Source organism: Mustela lutreola, chromosome 9 (genome assembly GCF_030435805.1).
Source record: "Mustela lutreola isolate mMusLut2 chromosome 9, mMusLut2.pri, whole genome shotgun sequence".
Lineage (NCBI taxonomy): Eukaryota > Metazoa > Chordata > Mammalia > Carnivora > Mustelidae > Mustela > Mustela lutreola.
In genome coordinates, this window is record NC_081298.1 from 44,219,118 (window position 1) to 44,240,969 (window position 21,852).

A 21,852-nucleotide genomic window follows, 5' to 3' on the forward strand; every position below is an offset into this window, starting at 1 on the left:
TTAGCCAGCTAATGTTGGCTGTTGGCTGGAGCCCTCGGTTCCTCAGCATATGCGCCTCTCCTTAGGGCTGGTTGAGTGTCTCCACAGCACGGGAGCAAGTGAGTCAAGAGGGTACAAGTGCCTTTTCTAATCTGGTCTCACAAGTCACACGCTGTCACTTCTGCCTTGTTCTGTTTATTAGAAGTGAGTTTAGCCCACACTCAGGGGGTCTGTGTCACCATTTGAAGGGAGGGGTCTCAAAGAATTTGTGGATATATTTTAAAACCACCACTCCATAGGTTCTTTTCCCCCAGAGTCTGGGAGGCTTCCTGTGTGTTTCAAGAATTATATTGCTGGTGTTTCCCATACTCTAAGGCAAAATGTAAGCACCATGGCTGTGAACCTGCTGGTTCATCTTTTTGCCAAATCCCATTGAGATGAGGAGCTCGTAAATAATGCAGAGCCATTCCATGCTGCAGCTGCTGAACCCCATGGAAACTGTTTCTTTCATTCTAAATTAACCCATACTTTCCCCAGCATTTATGACCACGTTCTCAGGGGGCAAGAAAGTACCACATGATCAGAAATTGCCAGTTAGACATGTCAGGTAGTGGTCTGGAATTTGACATGACAAAGTGTCTTTTCTACTAAAGTCTGACAGAAATTACTTCTGGCCACTAGTGTCCAAGAGACCTTTTTTGAGAAATCAGTGTGGCCACTGGCAGACATTTCATGAACAGTAAATGTAGGCGCTGGCTCAGACGGTGTCCTTGTGGGCTGTAAGTAGTCTGTGGCCAGTCCACTCAATATGGCATCCAGCCTTCACCTCAGGAGCTATCCAGTGGTCAGTGTGGACCTGATATCTGGGTCTTGTTAGTGGAAGAGGGTATTTCTAGAGTAGCCTGGTGTAGGATTACCACAGGATAACTGACAAAGAAATCAGTTATCACCTTTTGATAACCTTGTTGTCACCTTGGTTATAACTTTGATTGAAGAAATCAATACTCACCTTTCATCTTAAAATACCAATTGATGGGCTCCCATGAAAACCAGAGTTGGCCCAAAGGCCTTTCAGAATTTCTAGACTCCAAAGGGAGAGTCTCTGAAGGCATCTTGCTCCTCCGTCTCTCAAATAGCAAAACCATTAGGAAATCAGTGGTCTCAGCAATAGGGGGAGGTCTCAACAATGCACACATCTTCTTTCAGTGTGTTTTAAATTTGATTATTTCACTTTTTTTTTTTAATTTGTTGAGGTGCCAAGTTTGAGTTCCCCAAGAGTCAAGAGTCCTTTTCTTCCCCTTTGAAAGGGTGAATCAGTCAATTATTGCAGAATAATTAACTGTCTGCTGTATACCAGACATTGGTCTTGGGTTTCAAATTCAAATTTAGAGACAACATATCCCATAGTGGACTCACTGGGAGCTTCACAAAATAAGGAGGGCTTACACCAGAGTTAGTCTAAAGGGAAGGAATGTTGAGGAATTTTGCTAATATGTATCTTGTGACCACTGCACTCCTCTACCAAGCCATCATAAAAGCCCATGCATTGCTGATAGGGCATGTGGACATTAAGATAACACCGTGAACAAATTCTCTCCTCTCCCCCAAACTGTGCCTAGTGTGAAAGCTAATGAGGTGTGTTTCTGCTGATGCCTCAACTTTCCCAGCCTGCCAGCTGTTCAAACCAGCAGGATACAAATAAAACAGGGAATGGCAGCTACTGTGCTCACAGAATTTTCTGCATAAATTCTGGTCCCAAGTTCTAAATTGAAATCTCTGCTCTTTAGCCATCCCTGTCCGCAATCAGAGGCTTTAATCATGGGGTTTTATAAAATCTGATTTATAAAATTGCATGCTCCACAATAAAATAGCTTCAGGGTGCAAGCACAAAATTTAAAACATTCAATTAAAAATATAAAACTGAGTAGCAGCAGTTAAAAAACGCATATATTAGAGTTGTCAGCTGCCTCCTGGGTGGATGACTTTAAACATTCTGTCTGAAGGTCAAAAAGCAATTTCGGTTTGGCCAAGTTGATAGAAACCTTAAGGGAGCATGAGACATACCTGGACTTGGTGAGTATTGATTTCTGTACTTCTGGGTCCCTTCCTTGGGATTTGGTTCCCAGGTGAGGCAATGTAGTCTGGTGGTTGAGATCAAGGGTTGCGCGTTTAGCCCTGCCAGGTCACACCTCACAGTTTGCCACTTGCCAGTGGCCAACTTATGATGCCATTTTGAATCTCTGTTTCCTCGCTTACAAAACGGGGATCCTAATGCCTCCTATGGCAAAGGTTGTCCTTTTTTTTTTTTTTAATATTTTATTTATTTGACAGAGAGTTAGAGAGAGAGCACAAGTAAGCAGAGCGTCAGGGAGAGGGGGAGAGAGAGAAGCAGGCTCCCTGCCGAGCAGGGAGCCCGATGCGGGGCTCGATCCCAGGACCCTGGAATCATGACCCGAGCTGAAGGCAGCTGCCCAACAAGCTGAGCCACCTGGGCGCCCCGCAAAGCTTGTTCTTAAGCATGAAATGGGACAGCATAGTTAAGTTATTACCAGTATCTAATTTCAAGAAAGCTCTCGTAATAATACTAGGCCTAGTGTTCTTACTTTGTTTTCCAAAGCCAAATAAATGTGTAGCACACGGTTATACTTTCAAAGCAAAGCCTCATGCAAGTTGGTATTTCTGTGGGGAAATGGATTTTGAGTCAAGATGATAGAAATTCTGCCTCTCCCCCATAGTCTGTCAGGAAGAAAGTGGGGAGACTTTTCATTAAGAAGAATTTGAATATAGAATGGTATGACAGCCCCCCCATGCTCATCATTAGCGCTGACAGCCAGCAGCCCACACCACTGCCCATTTCCTCCCTGCCACATGGTGTGAAGCCCAAGAGACATGCCAACTCATCTATCAAAAACCTCAGGATACGTCTCTAAAAGGACTCAAATTTCACATAATAACCACCACATCATTATCACACCCAAGATTAATGCTATTTCTTCAAGAGAATTAAATATCAAATCAATATTCAAAATTTCATTGATCTCACGAATGTCACTTTTTTACAGTTTCTTTTAATCTCCTAAATATTTTTTAAAATCAGAATCCAAATAAATCCCACTCATTATCATTGGTTGCTCAAACTTTTAATCTATGAATCCCCCCTCTGGTTTTCTTTTTCCTTGCAGTTTATTCTTTGATGAAGTTGGGTTGTTAGCTACACAGTTTCCTACAGTTTGGAAATTGTTGATAACGTCCCGTGCTGTGGTGTGGCCTGTTCCTTTGACCCCCGTGTTTCCTGTATGCCAGCCATCAATCCAGTTTAGGGTAGACTGTGTCCCATGTGGTGGTGAGTTCTGCCACCAACAGGCACACTGATGTTTCCTATCACTGTCAGTAATGTTGGGAGCCATCCATGCACAAGATCTGGCTCCATTATTTCTTTAGGGTTGCAAAAAAGTGATGTTCTGGTTCTGTTCTCTGCCTCATGTAAAGCCTGAGAGTGTCCCAGGACTGGCCTGCCCACTTCCTTTCTCACAGAAACCATCATCACTTTTGACTAGTTTTCTAGTCTCCCTTATGCTATGGAGGATGAACTGTAAGCTCCCAGGGAGTACAGGAAGGGGCTGTCCAGCCTCAGAGGGTCCCTTGATCTGTACCATGATGGCCCACCCACCCAGAGCTGCTCTCACTGAAGAACAGGCATAAGTGCCAGTGAAGCAGACTCCAGAGAGCCTGTAGCAGTAAAGGATGTGGAAGAGAAGCCTATGTGGGGAAATACAGCTTGAGGGGCCTACCAGCTGGCCATTTAGAGTTGCCATGCCTGGCTGCAGTTCCTCTGGGAGGCCAGAGATCAAGCTGGGGCAACATGTTGTTGTTGTCCCATGGCTTATCCCATGACTAGTAAGCCACTGATGTCTTTAGCTGTTTGAGTGGGGCAAAAAAAATAGCAGTGGCCTCCAATGCTCTGGAAACTGCCTGGCTGTGTTTTCCCAAGAGTTTTCTAGGATTCCTCTCTGGGGGCTTTCTAATAGTAAAGGATATTTAATATTGTAAAAATATGTAGCTGCCAAAAACATGCTAGGAATTTATATAAGCGTCTTCCCTTCCAACACAAAAGACTAGAAGAAAGACGACACAATGTTTTCACCCAATCATTCTGGAAAATCATAGTCCAGAATTGTTTCCTAAAGCCAACCACCTGACCTGGAATTATGGCCCACTATGTACAGAGATTCCCAGGACCACAACCTATGGTTTTAGAAAACCAAACAGAGACCTAGAGTGCCAGTTGGCCTATGGCCCGCAGACCATGATGCACTGGGATTAGGCAGGAGCATGGATATGACACTTTCTCCTTCCCCCACCCAGCACGCCCTTCACAGGGGTGTGTCCTGGAATCGTGGCCAAGAGAAAGTAGACCTTGCCCATCCTGCTGAGTCTCATCATGGCCCTTCCATGCATAAACTGTGAGCAAGGGAGTTCAATCCCAGAATGCCACCACTGACCTTGAAAATTTGCAAAGAAAGAAGTTTGTCTCTATTTACTTATGTGATGTTGGTTTTATCTTCACTCACTCAGAAAATAGGACAGATTGCATTTCTCTGTGGGGACATGAATAAAGAATAATGATAACTTGAAGCATGGGGTCCCCCACAGTGTGCCTACACTGAGAGCTGCAGGACACACAGGCTGATGGGCTTCTTCTGCTCATTGCTTTGTTCAGATATAATGCTTGCATCCATCAGTGCTTCGAAAGGAGGACGAAAGGTGCTGGAAACATGGTCAATGGCTTGGCCAACAATGCTGAAATTGACGACAGCAGCAACTGCGACGCGACTGTGGTGCTACTGAAGAAAGGTACCTGCGGACAGCCTGGGTCCCGGGAGGGAGCACTGGGAGGATGCCTGGCTGCCCACCTTCACGGCCACCCCTGGGGTACTGTGGCTGGGCTGGTGGAAGGCTGCCTGCCGCATAGGAGACCAAGGGAGAAAAGCTTCCAGGCCTCCCTGCCTCCCTTCAGAACATCTTCTGGCAGGCATACTCGGTGATGAGCTGCCTGGGAAACTTCATTGGGCAAAACATTTGCTGGCAGTGACACAGGGGATTTAGGACAGGACAATAAAGGAGACAAGACCAGGGGTCTTGAGGTATTGACTCTGTCACATTTTGGCTATCTGACTATGAAGCCAATTAACGATCCTTTCTGAGCCTCAATTTTTTCTTCTGCAAAATGGGGATAATTGTAATGAGTAAAGGAGATAAAGTATATAAATTACTCCATTAGTGACAGTTGCTATTAGTATATTATTATATCCACATTCTTTTTCAGGCTACATTACCTCTGTATGCAAAATAACAGAAAATTGCTGCCCCCCTTTTTTCGAAGTAATTCTTGTATTCAATGGATTCTCATTAAGCAATTGATACACCGAGAGAACTAAGATAGTACTCCCTAATAAAGAATATTCTTTCTTAGAGGAACACAGAAAATTATCATTTACTTTTGCCTTAGAATGTGTTTGGATTTTCAATTTCTTTTAACCTTCTCTAAAAATGTGTGGGTTTATTTCTTCTTGGTCTCATATGGTTGCTTTGCAGGAAAACACAAAAGAAATTTGAAAATCTATAGGTTATTCAAATCTGAGTTTTAAATCTGAGATAATTATTAGAATTTGAAAACCAAATATTTGATAAACTTTTCTAATTATGTTTAGCAAAAGACTTAAGTATTCAGTGCCATCCCACAAAAGGATTTCACTGAATCCTGGATAGTTTATAACCATTAAAGTAATACTCTTAGGAAACCAAAAAGAGCTACCTCATATTAGTCCATGTTTCCAGAGATCATTTCATGATTTAGTGGCGTGGAAAACAAGGGTGACCACCAGCAGAGTGTGTGGCTAGACACCTATGAGCTGTGTGCTTATATTGCATGTTTGTAGAGAGGGGGTTGGGCCTTGATGAAACTTATTTATCAGGACTGCCAGCAAACGTTGTGTAACAGTTTGGGCCATTCTGGACCTTGGACCTCTGTCATGTAGCTGGTTCACCTACCCTTTTGCCCCTTCGTCAGCCTTGCCCATAGGCTGGGCTGCAGCAATGTGCTCATTCCCCACTTAAGCCCTCCATTTGGCACTAAACTCATTTCTGCAGCTTTCAACAGCTCAGATCATTGAACATTGTTGACATTTGAAAGGCATAAAGGGTTACTAAAGATTATTGGGATCTTTCCTGTGCCCCAAGTCTGAGTGTTGGGAAAAAAAATCCTTTGAAGATACAGAGGAATTCTCTTTCTTATCACTCTTACCATGCCAGTGAACGATGCTTATATTGTTTCAAGTCATTTCAAACGAGCTATCAATGAGCCTTACGGAAAAAAGAGTTTGACTATTCTCCATATTTTGCTCCTTGGATGGAATGATGGTTGGTTGGGTGGATGGAAGGAAGGATAGATGGGAGGATGGGTGGGTGGATGGATGGAAGGAAGGAAGGAAGGAAGGAGGATAGATGAGTAGGTGGGATAGATGAGAAGGAAGGATAGATGGATGGATGGATGGATGGATGGATGATGATTGGATGGGTAGAAAGAAGGATAGATGGGTAGATAGATAGATAAATGAGTAGGTGGGAAGGAAGGAGGGGCTGAGGGATGAAGGAGGGGAAAGAAGACTAAATAAATAGCTCTTTTCTGCTTCTAGCCTTAATAATATCTTTATTTTATGTTTTTAATTTCCCTAGCCAATTTCCACCGCAAAGCGTCAGTGATTATGGTAGATGAGCTGCTGTCAGCTTACCCTCACCAGCTTTCTTTCTCTGAGGCTGGACTTCGAATCATGATCACCAGCCATTTCCCCCCCAAGACCCGACTCTCCATGGCCAGTCGCATGTTGATCAATGAGGTATCTGGGAAAGCACACTCCATTTGCTGCTAGACGGAGATGGGAGACTTTGGGAAGGGGAGAAACTTTCTTGGTAAAACTCTATATTTAACAAAATAATACCCCTCAGCTACTTCCCAACATCTTTGCCCATGGCCCAGCTGTGCATCCTGGTTCTTGCTCTTCTCTCCATGTGTTGAAAGACATGACCAGGCTCCCAGTTATATAGAAAAACTCTCCTGTTCCCTTCCACATACCTTTTACTTTTCATCTTCCTTTTGGATAAAGCCCTCTGATGTGAACTTGCACAGAAGTACTTGCTAAATCAACGTTGCTTTATTTTAAAGTAATGTAGTCTTTGACCTGAATTTTCTATGTACCCCTGTTTCTGGAGTCACAGCCTTATTGATATACGAGTCCAGACACATCTATGTGGCTTTTTCTCTTATGGTCCAAGGGATTCCTACAGTCCAGAGAAGAAAGATAATACTACAGTGCACAGGAATCAAGAATGCTGGTAGAAAATGCTCCAGTGGGTCATAAAAGGTTAATCCTTCCTCCCGGAAGGAGGTTGTCTGAGTTGCTTCTTACTTTGAGGAATCCCTTAAGACTTCACTGCAGAATCTCCTGGAAGCTTCTCCTTGTCAGCAGCCTGAAAAAGATCCCAGTAGCTGGTGTTCTGGGTGTGCAGATCTACAGTTCTTCTGACTATGGTAAGAATGTGCCTTTCTCTTTCCAGAGACAAAGACTGATAAACAGTAGGGCCTATGCCAATGGAGAATCAGAAGTGGCCATCAAAATCCCAATTAAGCACACCGTGGAGAACGGGACAGGGCCCAGCAGTGCCCCAGACAGAGGCGTGAATGGGACTCGGAGGGATGATATTGTTGCAGAGGCTGGTAATGAGACAGAGAATGAGAATGAAGACAATGAGAACAACGAGAATGACGAAGAGGAAGAGGAGGATGAGGATGATGATGAAGGACCATACACGCCATTCGACCTCCCCTGTAAGAGGTCCTATGTCTAGGCTGGGTTGGGGAGCTATTTTGAGGCCACTGAATAGATGCCCTTGACTTTGGTGATTTTTTTGACATTCTATTCAAAGAACTATCTCTATATGAACATAGAAATATTTATATTAACTTCTATAGTGGGAAAGACTGTTTTAGAAGGTCCAAAGATGAACAAGATGGGAACACTTGACCCTGGATTGAAATGTGGGTTCTTTGACCAAGTATAATTTGTTGGCACTTTGTGAAGGAAGACTCTTAGCTTAGCTTAGCTGTTCTGTGGGACCTCTCGGGGCTAAGGAGGAAATGCCCATGACTCATGTTGGGAAGGCAGCTTGGTGCTCAAGGCAAGAGACACATCACCCACCTTCACCCATCCCATTACATTTGGCCGAGGGACCTGTTCTGCCAAGCTCAGCCTAGGGGGAAACATGCAGACTTCTCAGCTGGTCTTTATTCTCCTAGTCACTTCTTGCCCCTTACCTCACACACCCCATTCAGGTTTCTCCTCTCCCATGACCTGCTTGTTTCCAAGATGGACACCACAGGAGATACAGATCCCAGCCCCAGCTAAGTATCACACAGTGAGGCTGGCCAAGGTCATCTCCCTGGTATCTTGAAGGGGAAGCACAAGCATGTATAATTTTCAGGACCCCAGCCACCAAAGCAGTATCCTCCTCTGACTGCTACCCAACAATGACTTGGACATTGTGGAATGGCCACATCCTACCATTTGTGGAATGCGTGGACCAAGCCTAAAAATTTCTACCTATTTTCTAGACCTTCCAGAATCTTCAACTGTTTCAGGAAAGTGCCCTGGTCCAGTGTGAGAGCTTAATAAATGTGTGACTTCTTTGGGATGTTTAAAATTGCAGGAGAACTGAATTCTGGTGAAGTATTACTTGACCCACTTGAAAGGTCATTTAATGATGGGATGTGGGTGTGGAGTGGCAGAGTTCTGTGTTAATTTCAGATGTAAGGCCTTTCTGTGGTCCAGGGGATAGCAAGTGAACCTAGGATGAGAACTGCTCCTGGGTCCCCTCAGGGCCCCTCAGATCTCAACTTCATCAAGTGCTTCCCCAAACTAACTAGAGAGTATCCACTCAGATCTTTTACCCCACAGCCCAGCCAGAGTTAAGTCATTACTTGTTAGGGGTTTATCTTGGTAGGAAAAAAAGCATGCTGGCTCTTTATCCATTTTGCCATCTTTGACTCTATTTCTTGGCAACCTTCTTCCCTATCAAGAGGACAAAAACATTTTAAAGATTAAGCAACCAGGCCCTCTATATCCACCTTATGAACTTTTGTGTTCATTTTCTATTGCTGTAAAATAAATTACCACAAATTGAGTGGTTTAAACCAACACCCGTTGATTAGCCCCCAGTTCTGTAGGTCAGAAGTCCAGCACAGCCTGGCTGGGCTTCAGAGGCTCCAAAGGCCATATTAGAGATGTAGACAGGGCTATAGACCTTCCCAGAGGCCCTGGGGAGAATCACTCTCAAACACGTGTAGATTATTGGCAAAACCCAGTTCCCTGTGGTTGGAAGGCTGAGTCCCATTTCCTTGCTGTCAGCCGGGGGCTGCTCACTGCTCCTGGAGGCCTGCATTCTTCACATCACCAGTGGTGCTTTCGGTCCTTCTCACAATTCCGGTCTCTTGGGCTTCCCCTTCTGCTTCTGAGGAGCCTAGAGCAGGCCCGCCTGCCTAATCCCCTTTCAGAAGATCGATTCTCCCACACAACAGAGCATAGTCATGGAACTGATGCTTCAGCCTCCTCGTCACAGATTCTGAGAACTGGGGCACAGACTCTTGGGGGTCTACGTCTAAAATCTTTGCTTTCAGAGCTCACTCTCAGCAGCCCATAACGAAGTTCCAAAAATGTCTATTTTGCTAGTCTTTCACTGATGAAAGGAGCTCTTGGACCATGTGAAGAGTCTGTAAGGGACCAGTATTGGGGGGGGGGGGGCAGAGGCCCCAAAGCCCCATGTACACCCTTCCAGGCAGATGACCAAAGACATGTGTGTGGCACCAGACAACTCATCTGGCTCCCACAACTGGGTCTCATTACTCAGTGAGACAAAGGGGCCCCTTTCAGGTCACTTATTTCCTTTTTCTCACCTGAATGGGATAAATGCCAGACCTAACTGGGAGATTTCAAGGTATCTTATAACTGTTGCTCACTTCTGCTCCTCGTCTCTGGGGTTCGTTGCGAATGAAGTGGCCCCGGGTATCTCAGCCACATCACCTTGTCTCCTCGTGTTAAGAGGCGTGGCTGTTGGTGTGGGCTCAGGAATCGCTACCACCCCACCCCCGAGGCACCCTGCATCCTTTGGCAATTCAAGCCTAGAGGAGAATGGATGCTCTGCCTGGTCTTGCCATTCCTTGGTGGTCTCTTCTTCATTTCAAGGCCCTGAGCTGCCAAGAAAGGAAGTGGAACCCCAGGTTCTTCTAGACCAGCCCTGTCACCAGGGCATCCTGGATAAAAATGCAGGCTCTGATTCGGGAGCTCTGGTGGGGAGGCCCAGATTCCGCATTTATCACAAGTCCCCAGGGGACACTGGGGCTACTTGTCCGGGGCTGCACCAGAGGCAGTGAGAGGGTAACATCCTGGACTCACGGCAGCAATCTTCACCATTCTCCTGAGCCTTAGGCGAGCCTTATTCAAAACCAGGTGAGGTGCTGCAGCTGAATTGGAGAGTGGGTTTGTCCAGTTATGATCCTCTGTTCCCTCCCACCACCAAACCCACACCCCATTTCAGGACTCAGGAACTTCCATCTGAGGCTCGCAGCCTGCATGTCCATTAGCACCGGCCCTACTCCAAAGGCAGGCAGACCCCTCACAGCAGTGAGAGGGCCAGCAGATGGCATTCGAGGAGCAGGAAGGACCCAGTCCCAGGAGCCCCACATCCAGTTCCTTTGGCCTGAAAAAGCTCTGTCCACATGTTGAGGACATTTTTCCCCCTCATGGTAATCTTGCCAGGGCATGGCTCTCTGTGTTTCTGTCACTCAGATGTAGGGCTTTCCAGAACTCTCCAGGACTTGACGGTAGTGCGTGTAAGTAACGAATAAGTAATTATGTGGAAGTATGTAAATATAGGTGTACCTAGGATGGATGGGTGTGTATACACATACACTATGTGCACATACATGTACATACGAGAATGTGCATATATGCAGTGTGCTTGTGTATGGTTGATATCATGTGTACATATGACATGTTTATTCATGCAATGTATACATTTTAATATTGAGTTTATGCTTTTATGGTTTATGCACAGATATTAACATACCTGTATTTTTTATATGTGCTCATAATGTACATATGGGTTAAATTCATATAATATATATTCATATATATACCTATACATAGAAAATGTGTGTGTGTATCTATATAAAAATTGCGCATGTATACTTAAGCCTTGCATGAAGAAAGCCTTAATGTTGACTGAAAAAAATGTAAATATTTACATATTTACATGTGGGGGCACCTGGATGGCTCAGTTGGTTAAGCATCCAACTCTTGATTTCGACTCAGATCATGATCTCAGGGTCGTGATATCGAGCCCTGCATCAGGCTCTGTACTAGGTGTGGATAAGATTCTCTCTCTCCCTCTCTCTCCTCCCCTCCCCCTGACTGCATGCTCTCTCTCTAAAAAAAAAAAAAAGAAAGAAAGAAAAAAAAGAAAAGAAAGAAATATTTCCATGTGTACATAGGCAAACATAGTTCCACAGAAAAAGACTGAAAAGAAATATACCAAAATATGAGTGTGTATCCCCAGGTGGTATTCTTTTTTTATTTTTTTCTAGATTTTCCATTCTAAAACACTGTGTTTTTATTGCCTATGTAGTTAGAGAAAATTGATATATTTAACTCCAGGTCTATAAGAATGAGCAAGGACTTTTCTTTCCAATAGAAGTAAACTTCTGTAAAAACTCAATAAGGAATACAACTTAAGGACAGCTCCTTTGCTTTTTGGAGACAAGTCACACTCAAAGGGATACTGTAATGCTCAGAGTCCCCACTTCATGTCCCTGGCTTCATCTCCCAGGTGCTGGCTGCCTTCCAAGGAATCACATAATCTTGGGTATATCAGGTTCATGCTCAGGGAGTTTGGTTTTCTTAGCTTGTCCTCGGCACCCGGAACAGCACCTGGCACAGACTGGCCTTGGGGGCGTGGGGGTGGTGGTGGTGGTGGTGTGGGTTCAAAGAATATTTATTAAGTAAAGAAATAAACCTATCCCCTGGGGGACTAGAAGCGGACCACATAGCAATGGAAGAAAAGATGGGAAAATGTCCAGAAATACTGTTGACTCAAACAGGAAAGGAAAACATTTTACCCCTTTTTTCAGAAACAGAAATTTAGGCCAGCTAAAATGTGCACATACATTAACATGCCTGTGTTTATATGTGCATATAAGATATGTAGAGGCTAAATCCACATAGTATATATGTAAGTTATATGCACCTATGCATAGTATAAGTTGTACATATATTAACCCTTGCATGAAGAAGGACTTACTGTTACTAATAGAAATAGAAACATTTACAAAGGATGTAGGTAAACACACTTTCAGCAGAAAAAAAAAAAAGACTGAAAAGAACATACCAAAATATAAGTATCTTCCTTATCTGACTGCTCCTCAAAATCACTTAAAAAGCACATTTCTGTATCACTTGGTTTGCTCAAGGAGTTATATTTGTTACATTACACTTAAAAGTAACTTCCAGATGATACTGATTGAGTTTCTACTGTAAGTTTGTGGTTACAGTGGAGCTGTAACTTAGAGAAAACATCTGTATCATGAAATGGAGAAAACTGTTTCCTAGATATATGGCCCTCCAGGGTCAAGTCAGTCTTTCTCTAAAGCAGCTGAGAGAAAAAACTCAAAATTCATTGGTGCCAACGTATACTGCTCACAGTTCTACTGAATCAGTATCATTTTCTAAGCTTCCGCAGTCTTAAGTTTCAATTTCATTTTTTTCCTTGTCTTTTTTAAAATTTTATTTTCTGAAGAAAGACAAAGCCAGATTGTAGTCATTTCTCTTCCCATTCGTGTGTTTCTTTGTAACTTTGATTAGGTGTGTGTTTTAAACTGGACCAAGTCTCTCTGTGTAAGGGCATCCGGAGGACTGCAAGGCCTGTGAAGGGATTGCCCCATGAAAAAATGACATCACCACATTACAGGCTTTAGGAGCATGCCGAATTCCAGGATGACTTTGAGATCCAAGGGTCTGACGATAATGGTGGACTCCACAACATTTGGAAGCCCCTCACAAAAAAACCCTGACCGCTTTCTTGCTTAGAAATCCAGCCAAACAGTCTAAAGGTTGTCACCATCCATTCCCAGCTCCGTATCTGCATAGCAGCTAATTGGAAAAGTGCTGGATACTGGCATAAAATTTTGAAATAATTTTCATTTAACATTTTATTAATCACTGCTCAAAGTGTAATTTAACAAATACCTCCTTCATTCTGATAGGAATATAAGATGGGGTGATCATTATGGAAAAGTGCTCGGCAGTTTCTTGTGAAGCTAAACATCTTCCCTGTGACTCAGCAATTCTATTCCTGGGTCTTCACCCAAGAGAAAGAAAAACATGCCGACAAAACAAAGGGTACAAGAATACCCATAGCTCCTTTAGTTGTAATACCTGAAAACTGGCAACAACTCAAATTCCCATCCGGAGAGAATGGATAAACAAATTGTGTATCCGTAGGATGGAAAACTACAAAGCAATTAAGAATGAACTCCTGACCCATGAATGAATCTCAAAAAACATGTTGGCTGAAAGAGCGTAGTTGACTAAAATCACATGCCATGTGATTTTCTTTATTTAAAGGTGGATAATGGGGAAAACTAATTTATGGTGGTAGAAGGTGCAAGGTTGACTGGAAAGAGGCTCAAGGAACTTTCTGGAAGGCGGAGAGGTTCTTTATCTCAATTGAAGCAGGGAGTGTATGCAATACATATTTCTTACCAGAAGTGTTAGCATTTACTCAGGATGGTAATAAAGGCTAAAGGAGAATTGAAAGGTTTGTCAAATCTGCGGTTACAAGGAACTCATGGAAACATGGTCACCAAAATAAGCATTTATGGGTATCTCTGAAACACAGGGCTCAGGCAACACAGAGATGATAAGATCAGGTCATCACTAGCCATGGCAGCAGGTATTTAGAGAACCAGAAATAAATGACTAATATGCAAATTCACTTCAACTTGAGATACAAACCCCACCTTGAGAACTTTCAAATCATTGTTCATTTCAGAGAGTTGACAATGTTGAGCAATTCCACTAGATGGCGCTGGGACCACTGACACTTTATAATCTGGCAAGATTTGATCTAACCATGGGGAGAACAGACCCCAGGCCAACTGGTGGTCTTCCAGCTCCCCTCCCTAACCGTCACCTGCATCCCCACACACTCCCCTCCCTTTGCATCTGGGAATCTTCCTCATCCTTTGCCACTGGCCACATGTGCCAAACCATCCTTCCAGCCCTGTATCCTCAGAAGTGCCTCATCTGTCATTTGGGTGCCTAACTAGCAGGTGAGCGGTGGATAACTGTTTTTATTCTGCTTGCTTTTGTATGCTAGGTTTTGCTGCTGGTAGGAAGCCATTTGTGTCTTTTATGAAAAGGACAATATAATAAGCCTGATTTCACAGGTCATCAGTTAGGACGTAAATGTCTGGGGCAAGTAGCACAGAGGGCTGGTAAAACACAGAGATGAAACTAACTAATTCTTGTTTTTGTCTTTGTTTCCTTTCCCAGCTGGAAAACTGGAAACAGTGAAGTGGGCGTTCACCTGGCCACTGAGTTTTGTCTTATACTTCACTGTACCCAACTGCAACAAGCCGCGCTGGGAAAAATGGTTTATGGTGACATTTGCTTCTTCCACGTTGTGGATAGCAGCCTTCTCCTACATGATGGTGTGGATGGTGAGTGTACTGAGGACCCACAGCATTGCTAGACCTCTTTAGAGAGAAAAATACCCTCAATCAGAGGGGACTCGGAGGTGAGGTGTCAGCCCAGTCACTGTATCAGTCAGCTAATGCCTCAATAAGCTGCATGACAAACCACCTCTGAACTCAGTGGTTTAGAATCACAAAAAGTTATCTTCCTGCTTACATACCTGTAGGTTGAGCGTGGTTTGAGTAATCTTAGCCAGCACTGACTGAGGGTTCTCCTTCAAGCCATAACATGGTTATATGTGATTCAGGTAGCAGGGGGTTTCATATCTACTTCTTATGGTTGCTCGATTTCCTTGGACCGGTGGCTACCTAGGGAATGCTTTTCTCATGGCAGATTGTTGGAATGCTAGAGGACCAGTGGAAACATGAGGTGCATCCTAGCACCTTGGACCTGTGACTTCTGCCCAGTATCAATGGAGTGGGGAAAATCTATTCCACCTGCTCTAACGGGAAGAACAGCAGAGCCACAAGGCAGAGAACATGAAGGAAAGATGTGAAGAATTGGGGAGTAATCACCCCAACTGTCATCGTCACTTCCCTTAACTAAGTCATAGTTTTGTCAACCAGAAAATAAGGTCAATGGACCAGGTGACCACTCAAGGGTCCCTTCTGAAACTAAAACAGGGATTCAAGAACTGGCATTGGTTGTGAGGTTCTGGTTCAAAAGAGCCTCTGCCCCAAAGCCATTTTAGGAAACACAACCATCCAGAATGTATTGCCTATTTATGACTCCACTTTTCCATTCTGGAGTATCCTAGGACCATCCTGAGTTCAAATATTCTGTCCCCAAGTCACCTTTTCCCAGAAACTTTCTCTCAAGCCTCCTGCCTCACCTGAAAGAAAGATGTATACAATACTAATCTTTGGTTGGGAAACATGGGCTCCATAATTATATCTTAGTTCCCAGACCTGCAGTCCTGGTCTGCTCTGCACGATGTTCTTTGCCGTCTACATTGACACGGAGAGCGGACATTGCCCCCTGAGGAGACTGCCCAGATTGCAGCCTTTTGTGCTTCTTGGGCAGAGGATCCACTAGTGCATCAGGTTGACATCAGCCCCCAACTCACCACCTCTTCCTGCTTCTTCCAGGTGACGATCATTGGATACACGCTAGGAATTCCTGATGTCATCATGGGGATCACTTTCCTGGCAGCTGGAACCAGTGTGCCCGATTGCATGGCTAGCCTCATTGTGGCCAGACAAGGTGGGACCTCCATTTAGATGGGGATAGGGGTGTGCGAGGGAGGAAGACCTATGGGTGGGGGGGAGCTTTGGGGGATCCACATGACAATTACCCAGATGATGGTTGACTTCAGTGCTGTGTTAGTCGAAAAGGTCACTGGCATCAAAAGAACAGGGAAACAAGCCCGAAGATCTACCCTTCAGAAAGGCAGAGACATTTTCTAGGTAGTACACAGAGGCCTTTCTAAAGGTTGTGTTACTGACTCCCTCTTTTATTAAAAATAGTAATAAATGTAATGAGAGTTCATCTTTGCTGAGCGCCACACACCGAGCAAAGCTGTTTAGGTACGTTATCTTATTTAATTTAAACAACTCTGTGGGATAGGGAAGATCAGTCTCCCATTCTATGGATAGGGAAACCAAGGCTTAGAGAAGACAACCCATAGCCTAAGGTCTACCCAGCTGCAGTACCCTGACAATGGTGGTTGTCATAGGTCAGTCCTCAGTGTATGGCACAGCCTCCCCTCCTTAAGTTCACAGATGGATGCTCCTTCCAGAGGCCATGCCCTTTGCTAGCACCCACTCTAGTGTGTATGCCTGATTTGTGCTGATTGAATTTGTTTTTGACAAATACAATGTATAGTTACGACACTTAGAGCAGTGTCCCCGAGAAGTCCTCATGAAATTCTACTGGTTACACTGTTTTTCTTAATAGTGCTCAATTATTTAGAAAAAGAGTTGAAGTCAGTGTAGAGCAGTTGGGAGATGGTAGTAAAATATATGAGTTGGTGAGCTCGTGAGAGGTTTAACAGAACTGTTAAGTTTATTCCTTTCTAGAAGGAAGTTTCAGAATTTGGGGAACTATATTTGGTTTTTTGAATCATTCACATCTTACCGGTGATCATATTTGAAGGTCAACAGTTCAGTAGTATGTGCATTTCATTCTAGTCTGTTCTGTTCCATTCCGCTCCTTTCTACTGAAGATACCTAGTCCATTGAAAATACAGATGGTGGCCTGGGAGGGAACCACCTAGCAAATGAGCCAGCAGATCTGCCAGCTAAGTCTCTGGATGTCAGACCAAAAGTTTGACAGGGTCCCTTGGGGAGCCCCTGTACTCTCCTGAGATCACCTCCCTCACTCTAGTGACCTCTTGTCCTTTCAGGCATGGGAGACATGGCAGTATCCAACTCTATCGGGAGCAACGTGTTTGATATCCTCATTGGCCTTGGTCTCCCATGGGCCCTGCAGACCCTGGCTGTGGATTATGGATCCTACGTAAGTGGGTTTCCCCTGTGAATTCCCCTTAAATCTAGGGCTATGCAGACACTGTTTTCAGGGCAGAGGAGATGCGGAAATACTAATGTTGAGAGGCAAAGGAACTCTTGCTTATCGAAGTCCTTCTAAAATCAGGCTTGTGGGGGCATTCAGGACTTGAAAACGGGGTTGGCAGACTTCTTAAGGGAAGGACCAGATAGTAGTAACACTTCAGGCTTTGTGGGCCAGATGGTCTCTGTCACAACAACCCACCTCCGCAGCTGTAGCCTAAAAACAGCATATACAATGTGCAAATGAGTGAGCGTGGCTGTTTCAATGCAACCTTAAGTACAGAAACTGAAATTTGAATTCCATATAATTTTTGCATGTCCTGATCTATGGTATGGGATTCTTTTTCATTTATTACAAAAATAGTTCTTAACTCATGGGCCACGCAAAAATAGGAGGCCAGCCAGATTTGTCCTATGGGCCATCTTCTGTCAGCCCCTGTCTAGTGTGTGTGCTTTGTGGGCAAAATCATTTCATTCATGGAGGAACCTACAAGATGCATCCCCTGCAAGGGGTCTGGTGAGGGTCAGCCCCCACAGAGATAGCCTCCATTGCTGTTTCTTAAGGCTAAGTTGATTGTGACTTCAGGTGGATTTGCAGGTGAGTGACATGGAGGGTCCGACTTTCTTTCCCAATTTGTTAAAATGTTCCCCCTCCACTAATGGCAGCTCTGTCCCAGATACTCACTATCCAAGGACTGAGGAAGAAACTGCAATTGGAGGTTTTTGCCCAGGCACAAAAAGAAAAGAGTAATGTGTCTCCAGAATTTTTACACTCAACCCAGGGCCAGTGCTTCTCCAGATGTGCTGCCAAGCACTACCTTAGTCTATCTGCACAATTTGTTGTTAAAAAGTGGTATACCCTGTAGGAAATACTGTGGCTCATTTTATCAGATTACAATTGTCTTCCAAGCTGCTTGACAAATGAATAGCTATTTTAACCAGGGAAGGGGTGTCCGGCCAGTTGCAATGAAACTGAAATCCATGCAGACAGTGTTTTTGGTTCATCTGAAGTTACCTGCTGGCTGAGAAATTTCACCAGAGGATAAAGATAAGCACAAGGGGATGGAAAGAATCAGAACGTGTTCTAAGGAATGAAGATCTCTGCTCTGTTGTCAGTGAAATTGGGTAATGACATGGTGAGAGAGGCTACATTCCCTTGGGGGGATGCTGGTAGCTTTCAGAAGGTAACTGTGACAAGAAATCTGAATAACTACACAGAACCAGCCAGGGGGATGTGGGCAGTGGTGTGCAACATTCTAGGCAAAAGGAATAGCCAGTGCAAAGGCCCTGAGGCAGAGATGCACTTAGCATGAAGCGAGTCCAGTGTAAGTGGAACAAAGTGACCATAGGGGAGGCTCCCATGATTTGAGAGGCAGTTGGGAGTCTAGGCAGGGTCAGGTCATGTGGGTGCTCATCAGACAATTGAAAAAATAATGACATTCAAACTTACATGACAATATGGATTTAGAAAATGATGTTTTTGATGACTTTTATGAGCGATTCAGCAGCACGAGTTTTAATCCTGGGCCCTAAGGTATAAGGATCTCTCAGCCTTGGCTAACTGTAATATAAACAGATATCCATCAGGAAGGGCAGTTCTTCAATATCCCTCAACAGTTCACCCTAAATATCATACCTCCCAGACTACTTGCCATCTCAGACATTTCATAGAGCCAAGCCAGTGCCCTCAGAGTCCTTGTCCCTGAAGGTGCCCTGTTTCAGAGGCAGATGACTCTGTCTCAAATGCGCACATCCCATCACTCTTCCCATTGGAAATGATGTCCCTTCTTCCAGGTGTGTCTCATGCAGAATTCCTCTCTGGACCCTCCCCAGCATCACCACCAAATGGGACCTCTCTCCACAGCCTTTGTTTCTATCTCACCATGGCTGTTATCCTAAATCTTGAACTTGCTTCATCTTTTTTTATTTTAGATTTTATTTATTAATTTGACAGAGAGAGAGAGATTACAAGTAGGCAGAGAGAGAGGGGAAAACAGGCCCTGTGCTGAGCAGAGCCCAATGCGGGGCTCAATCCCAAGACCCTGACACCATGACCTGAGCCAAAGGCAGAGGCTTAACCCACTGAGCCACCCAGGTGGCCCGCTTCATCTTCTTAAGTGACACCTATAAAAGAGACACTGAAGAAATGCCCTCCAGGTTGGCCACTGAAAGGACATCATTAGGTGGTCACAGAATTCCAGATAATCTTCTGAAGATGTTATGAGTGGTGTTGTTTTCAGTCAGGCCCTTATGAAGGGGTTCATATCAACCAGATTCACAGGAGTTTGATTTTTATGCTAGAATGTCAACAGATGGCAGTAAGATATTCAAGTGTCAGATAGAAAACATACTTATTCTGGACAGTTTGTGCTCTGTTTTCTAAGAGAAAGATCTCATTTGGGGGGGTTTGAGGGAGTGGGGGGCTCTTTTTTTCAATTACAGTGTAGTTGATGCAAAATGTTAGTTTCAGGGGTATAGCATAGTGATTCCACAAGTCTCTATGTTGTGTTGTGCTCACCACAATTATAACTGCCCTCTATGACCATACAACACTATTATAATACCATTGACTATACTCCCTATGTTGTACCTTCTGTAGCCATGGCTTCTTCATTCCACGACTGCAGCCTGTATCTCTATAGATGGGAGGTATTTGGGGAGGTCCATGACCACCCTCAAGTTCATTGACTCACCAGGAGTATTCACAGGACTCAGCAGCAGGTCTTAGTCATGGCTAAGGTTTATTATAGCAAGGGATATGGAATAAAAGCAGAGCAGTGGAAAAATGAAATGCATCAGGAGAAATCAAGAGACGTTAGATGTGGGCTTCCAACTACTGCCCCTCCCAGTCAGATAAGATGTGCTTTCTCTCTAGCAGCAAACTATAGGGCCATGTGTGAACTATATTCATGGAAGTCCACTGGAGTCTGAGGCTTTTATGGAGGGCTGGTCAGGCGGGTATATTCCTGCTCAATGAACATCATGATAGTAGAACTCAGAATCCCAACCCAGACACCAGATAAACATCATAAAGCTTGCTAACCAATCCTGACAAGCTGTAGAGCAAACCCCATTGCTTTTTGAGGACAAAACAACATCATCCGCCAATTACATAAAGAACATTCCAAGGACCACATTCTTGGAGATTGGCTGAAGGTCAGTCATGGTTCTAGACTCCTCTAGAGGCTCACAAAGATTAAGTCACCAGACCTCCTGCATTAACACATTCTGCGTAGAAGATCAAATTAGAATGTATATGTTAGAATAAGTATCACTGCTGCTATGTCACAAACAACCCCCAAAATTTCACTGGGGTAGCCCAACAAGGGTTTATTTCTTGCCCCAGGTTCATTGCAGATATTTCCACTCTGGTAGATTCCATGGTTCTCCAAACAGAAACTTAAGGATTGGGGCTTATTTTATCCTGTGGCTCTATCCTCTTGGAGTCCTTCCCCAATAGACATAGAAAGTAGAGAAAATAAGGGCATGGAAGATTATGTAGATCTTTTTCTAACAAGGACAGAAAGTGGTGGGTGCCCTGCCTGTTCCCACCCATTGTCCAGATGAGCAAACATTTCCATTAAGATGCAAGAAGGATCCAGAACACTTGTTTAGCTGTGCATCCAGGAAGGAGAGTAGATGTGGGTGTTAGTGGACACTAACAACTTCTAAAGTCTAGGGTGTCAGGTTGAGAGTTGGAGCCACCAAGAGGGTTTGCTGGACAACCTCTTACCGGAGCTATTAAATTGCTATTTTCTGAGGCATCAATCCATGGTCATAGGGCTTTTTTCCCCACCACAACAACCATCCTGGGGTACATTGACTAATCCTGCCTTTTTGGGTTTCTTTTTCTGGGTCATATGTAGACCCTCCCTCTCCCAGTTAATACACCTTTCCTGTACTTAAGTTGAAAACAATACTATCGATTATATTGAATCTCTCTCATTAAAGTCACTGCCTCCTTAAAATACAAGTTCACCTTGATTCTGTTTGCCATTCCTCACCTAATCTCTTGGGTTTTTCTACAGTCAAGCCATCCTTTTTTAATTAATTTTTTTATTAATGTATAATGTATTATTTGCCCCAGGGGTGCAGGTCTGTGAATCATCAGGCTTACACACCGCACTCACCAGAGCACATACCCTCCCCAATGTCCATAACCAAACCACCCTCTCCATACCCCTCCTCCCCCCAGCAACCCTCAGTTTGTTTTGTGAGATTAAGAGTCTCTTATGGTTTGTCTCCCACCCAATCCCATCTTGTTTCATTTTTTCCTTCCCTACCCCCCAAACACTCTACATCACCTCTCAAATTCCTCATAGCAGAGAGATCATATGATAATTATCTTTCTCTAATTGACTTATTTCACTCAGCATAATACCCTCTAGTTCCATCCACATCATCTCAAATGGCAAGATTTCATTTCTTTTGATGGCTACATAGTATTCCATTGTATATATATACCACATCTATTTTATCCATTCACCTGTTGATGGACATCTAGG

At 44.0% G+C, this 21,852-nt stretch overlaps 1 protein-coding gene across 1 annotated transcript in view; it reads left to right on the plus strand.

Annotated features, from left to right (window-relative positions):
* SLC24A3 (solute carrier family 24 member 3) overlaps positions 1 to 21,852 on the plus strand; it is a 480,953-nt gene that overhangs the window by 437,243 nt on the left and 21,858 nt on the right. Inside the window, exons 10-15 of the mRNA XM_059134152.1 lie at positions 4,700 to 4,833; positions 6,715 to 6,875; positions 7,594 to 7,864; positions 14,640 to 14,806; positions 15,929 to 16,043; positions 17,185 to 17,297. Of these exons, the coding sequence (XP_058990135.1) occupies positions 4,700 to 4,833; positions 6,715 to 6,875; positions 7,594 to 7,864; positions 14,640 to 14,806; positions 15,929 to 16,043; positions 17,185 to 17,297 (961 nt within the window). The remainder of the gene's footprint in view (positions 1 to 4,699; positions 4,834 to 6,714; positions 6,876 to 7,593; positions 7,865 to 14,639; positions 14,807 to 15,928; positions 16,044 to 17,184; positions 17,298 to 21,852) is intronic.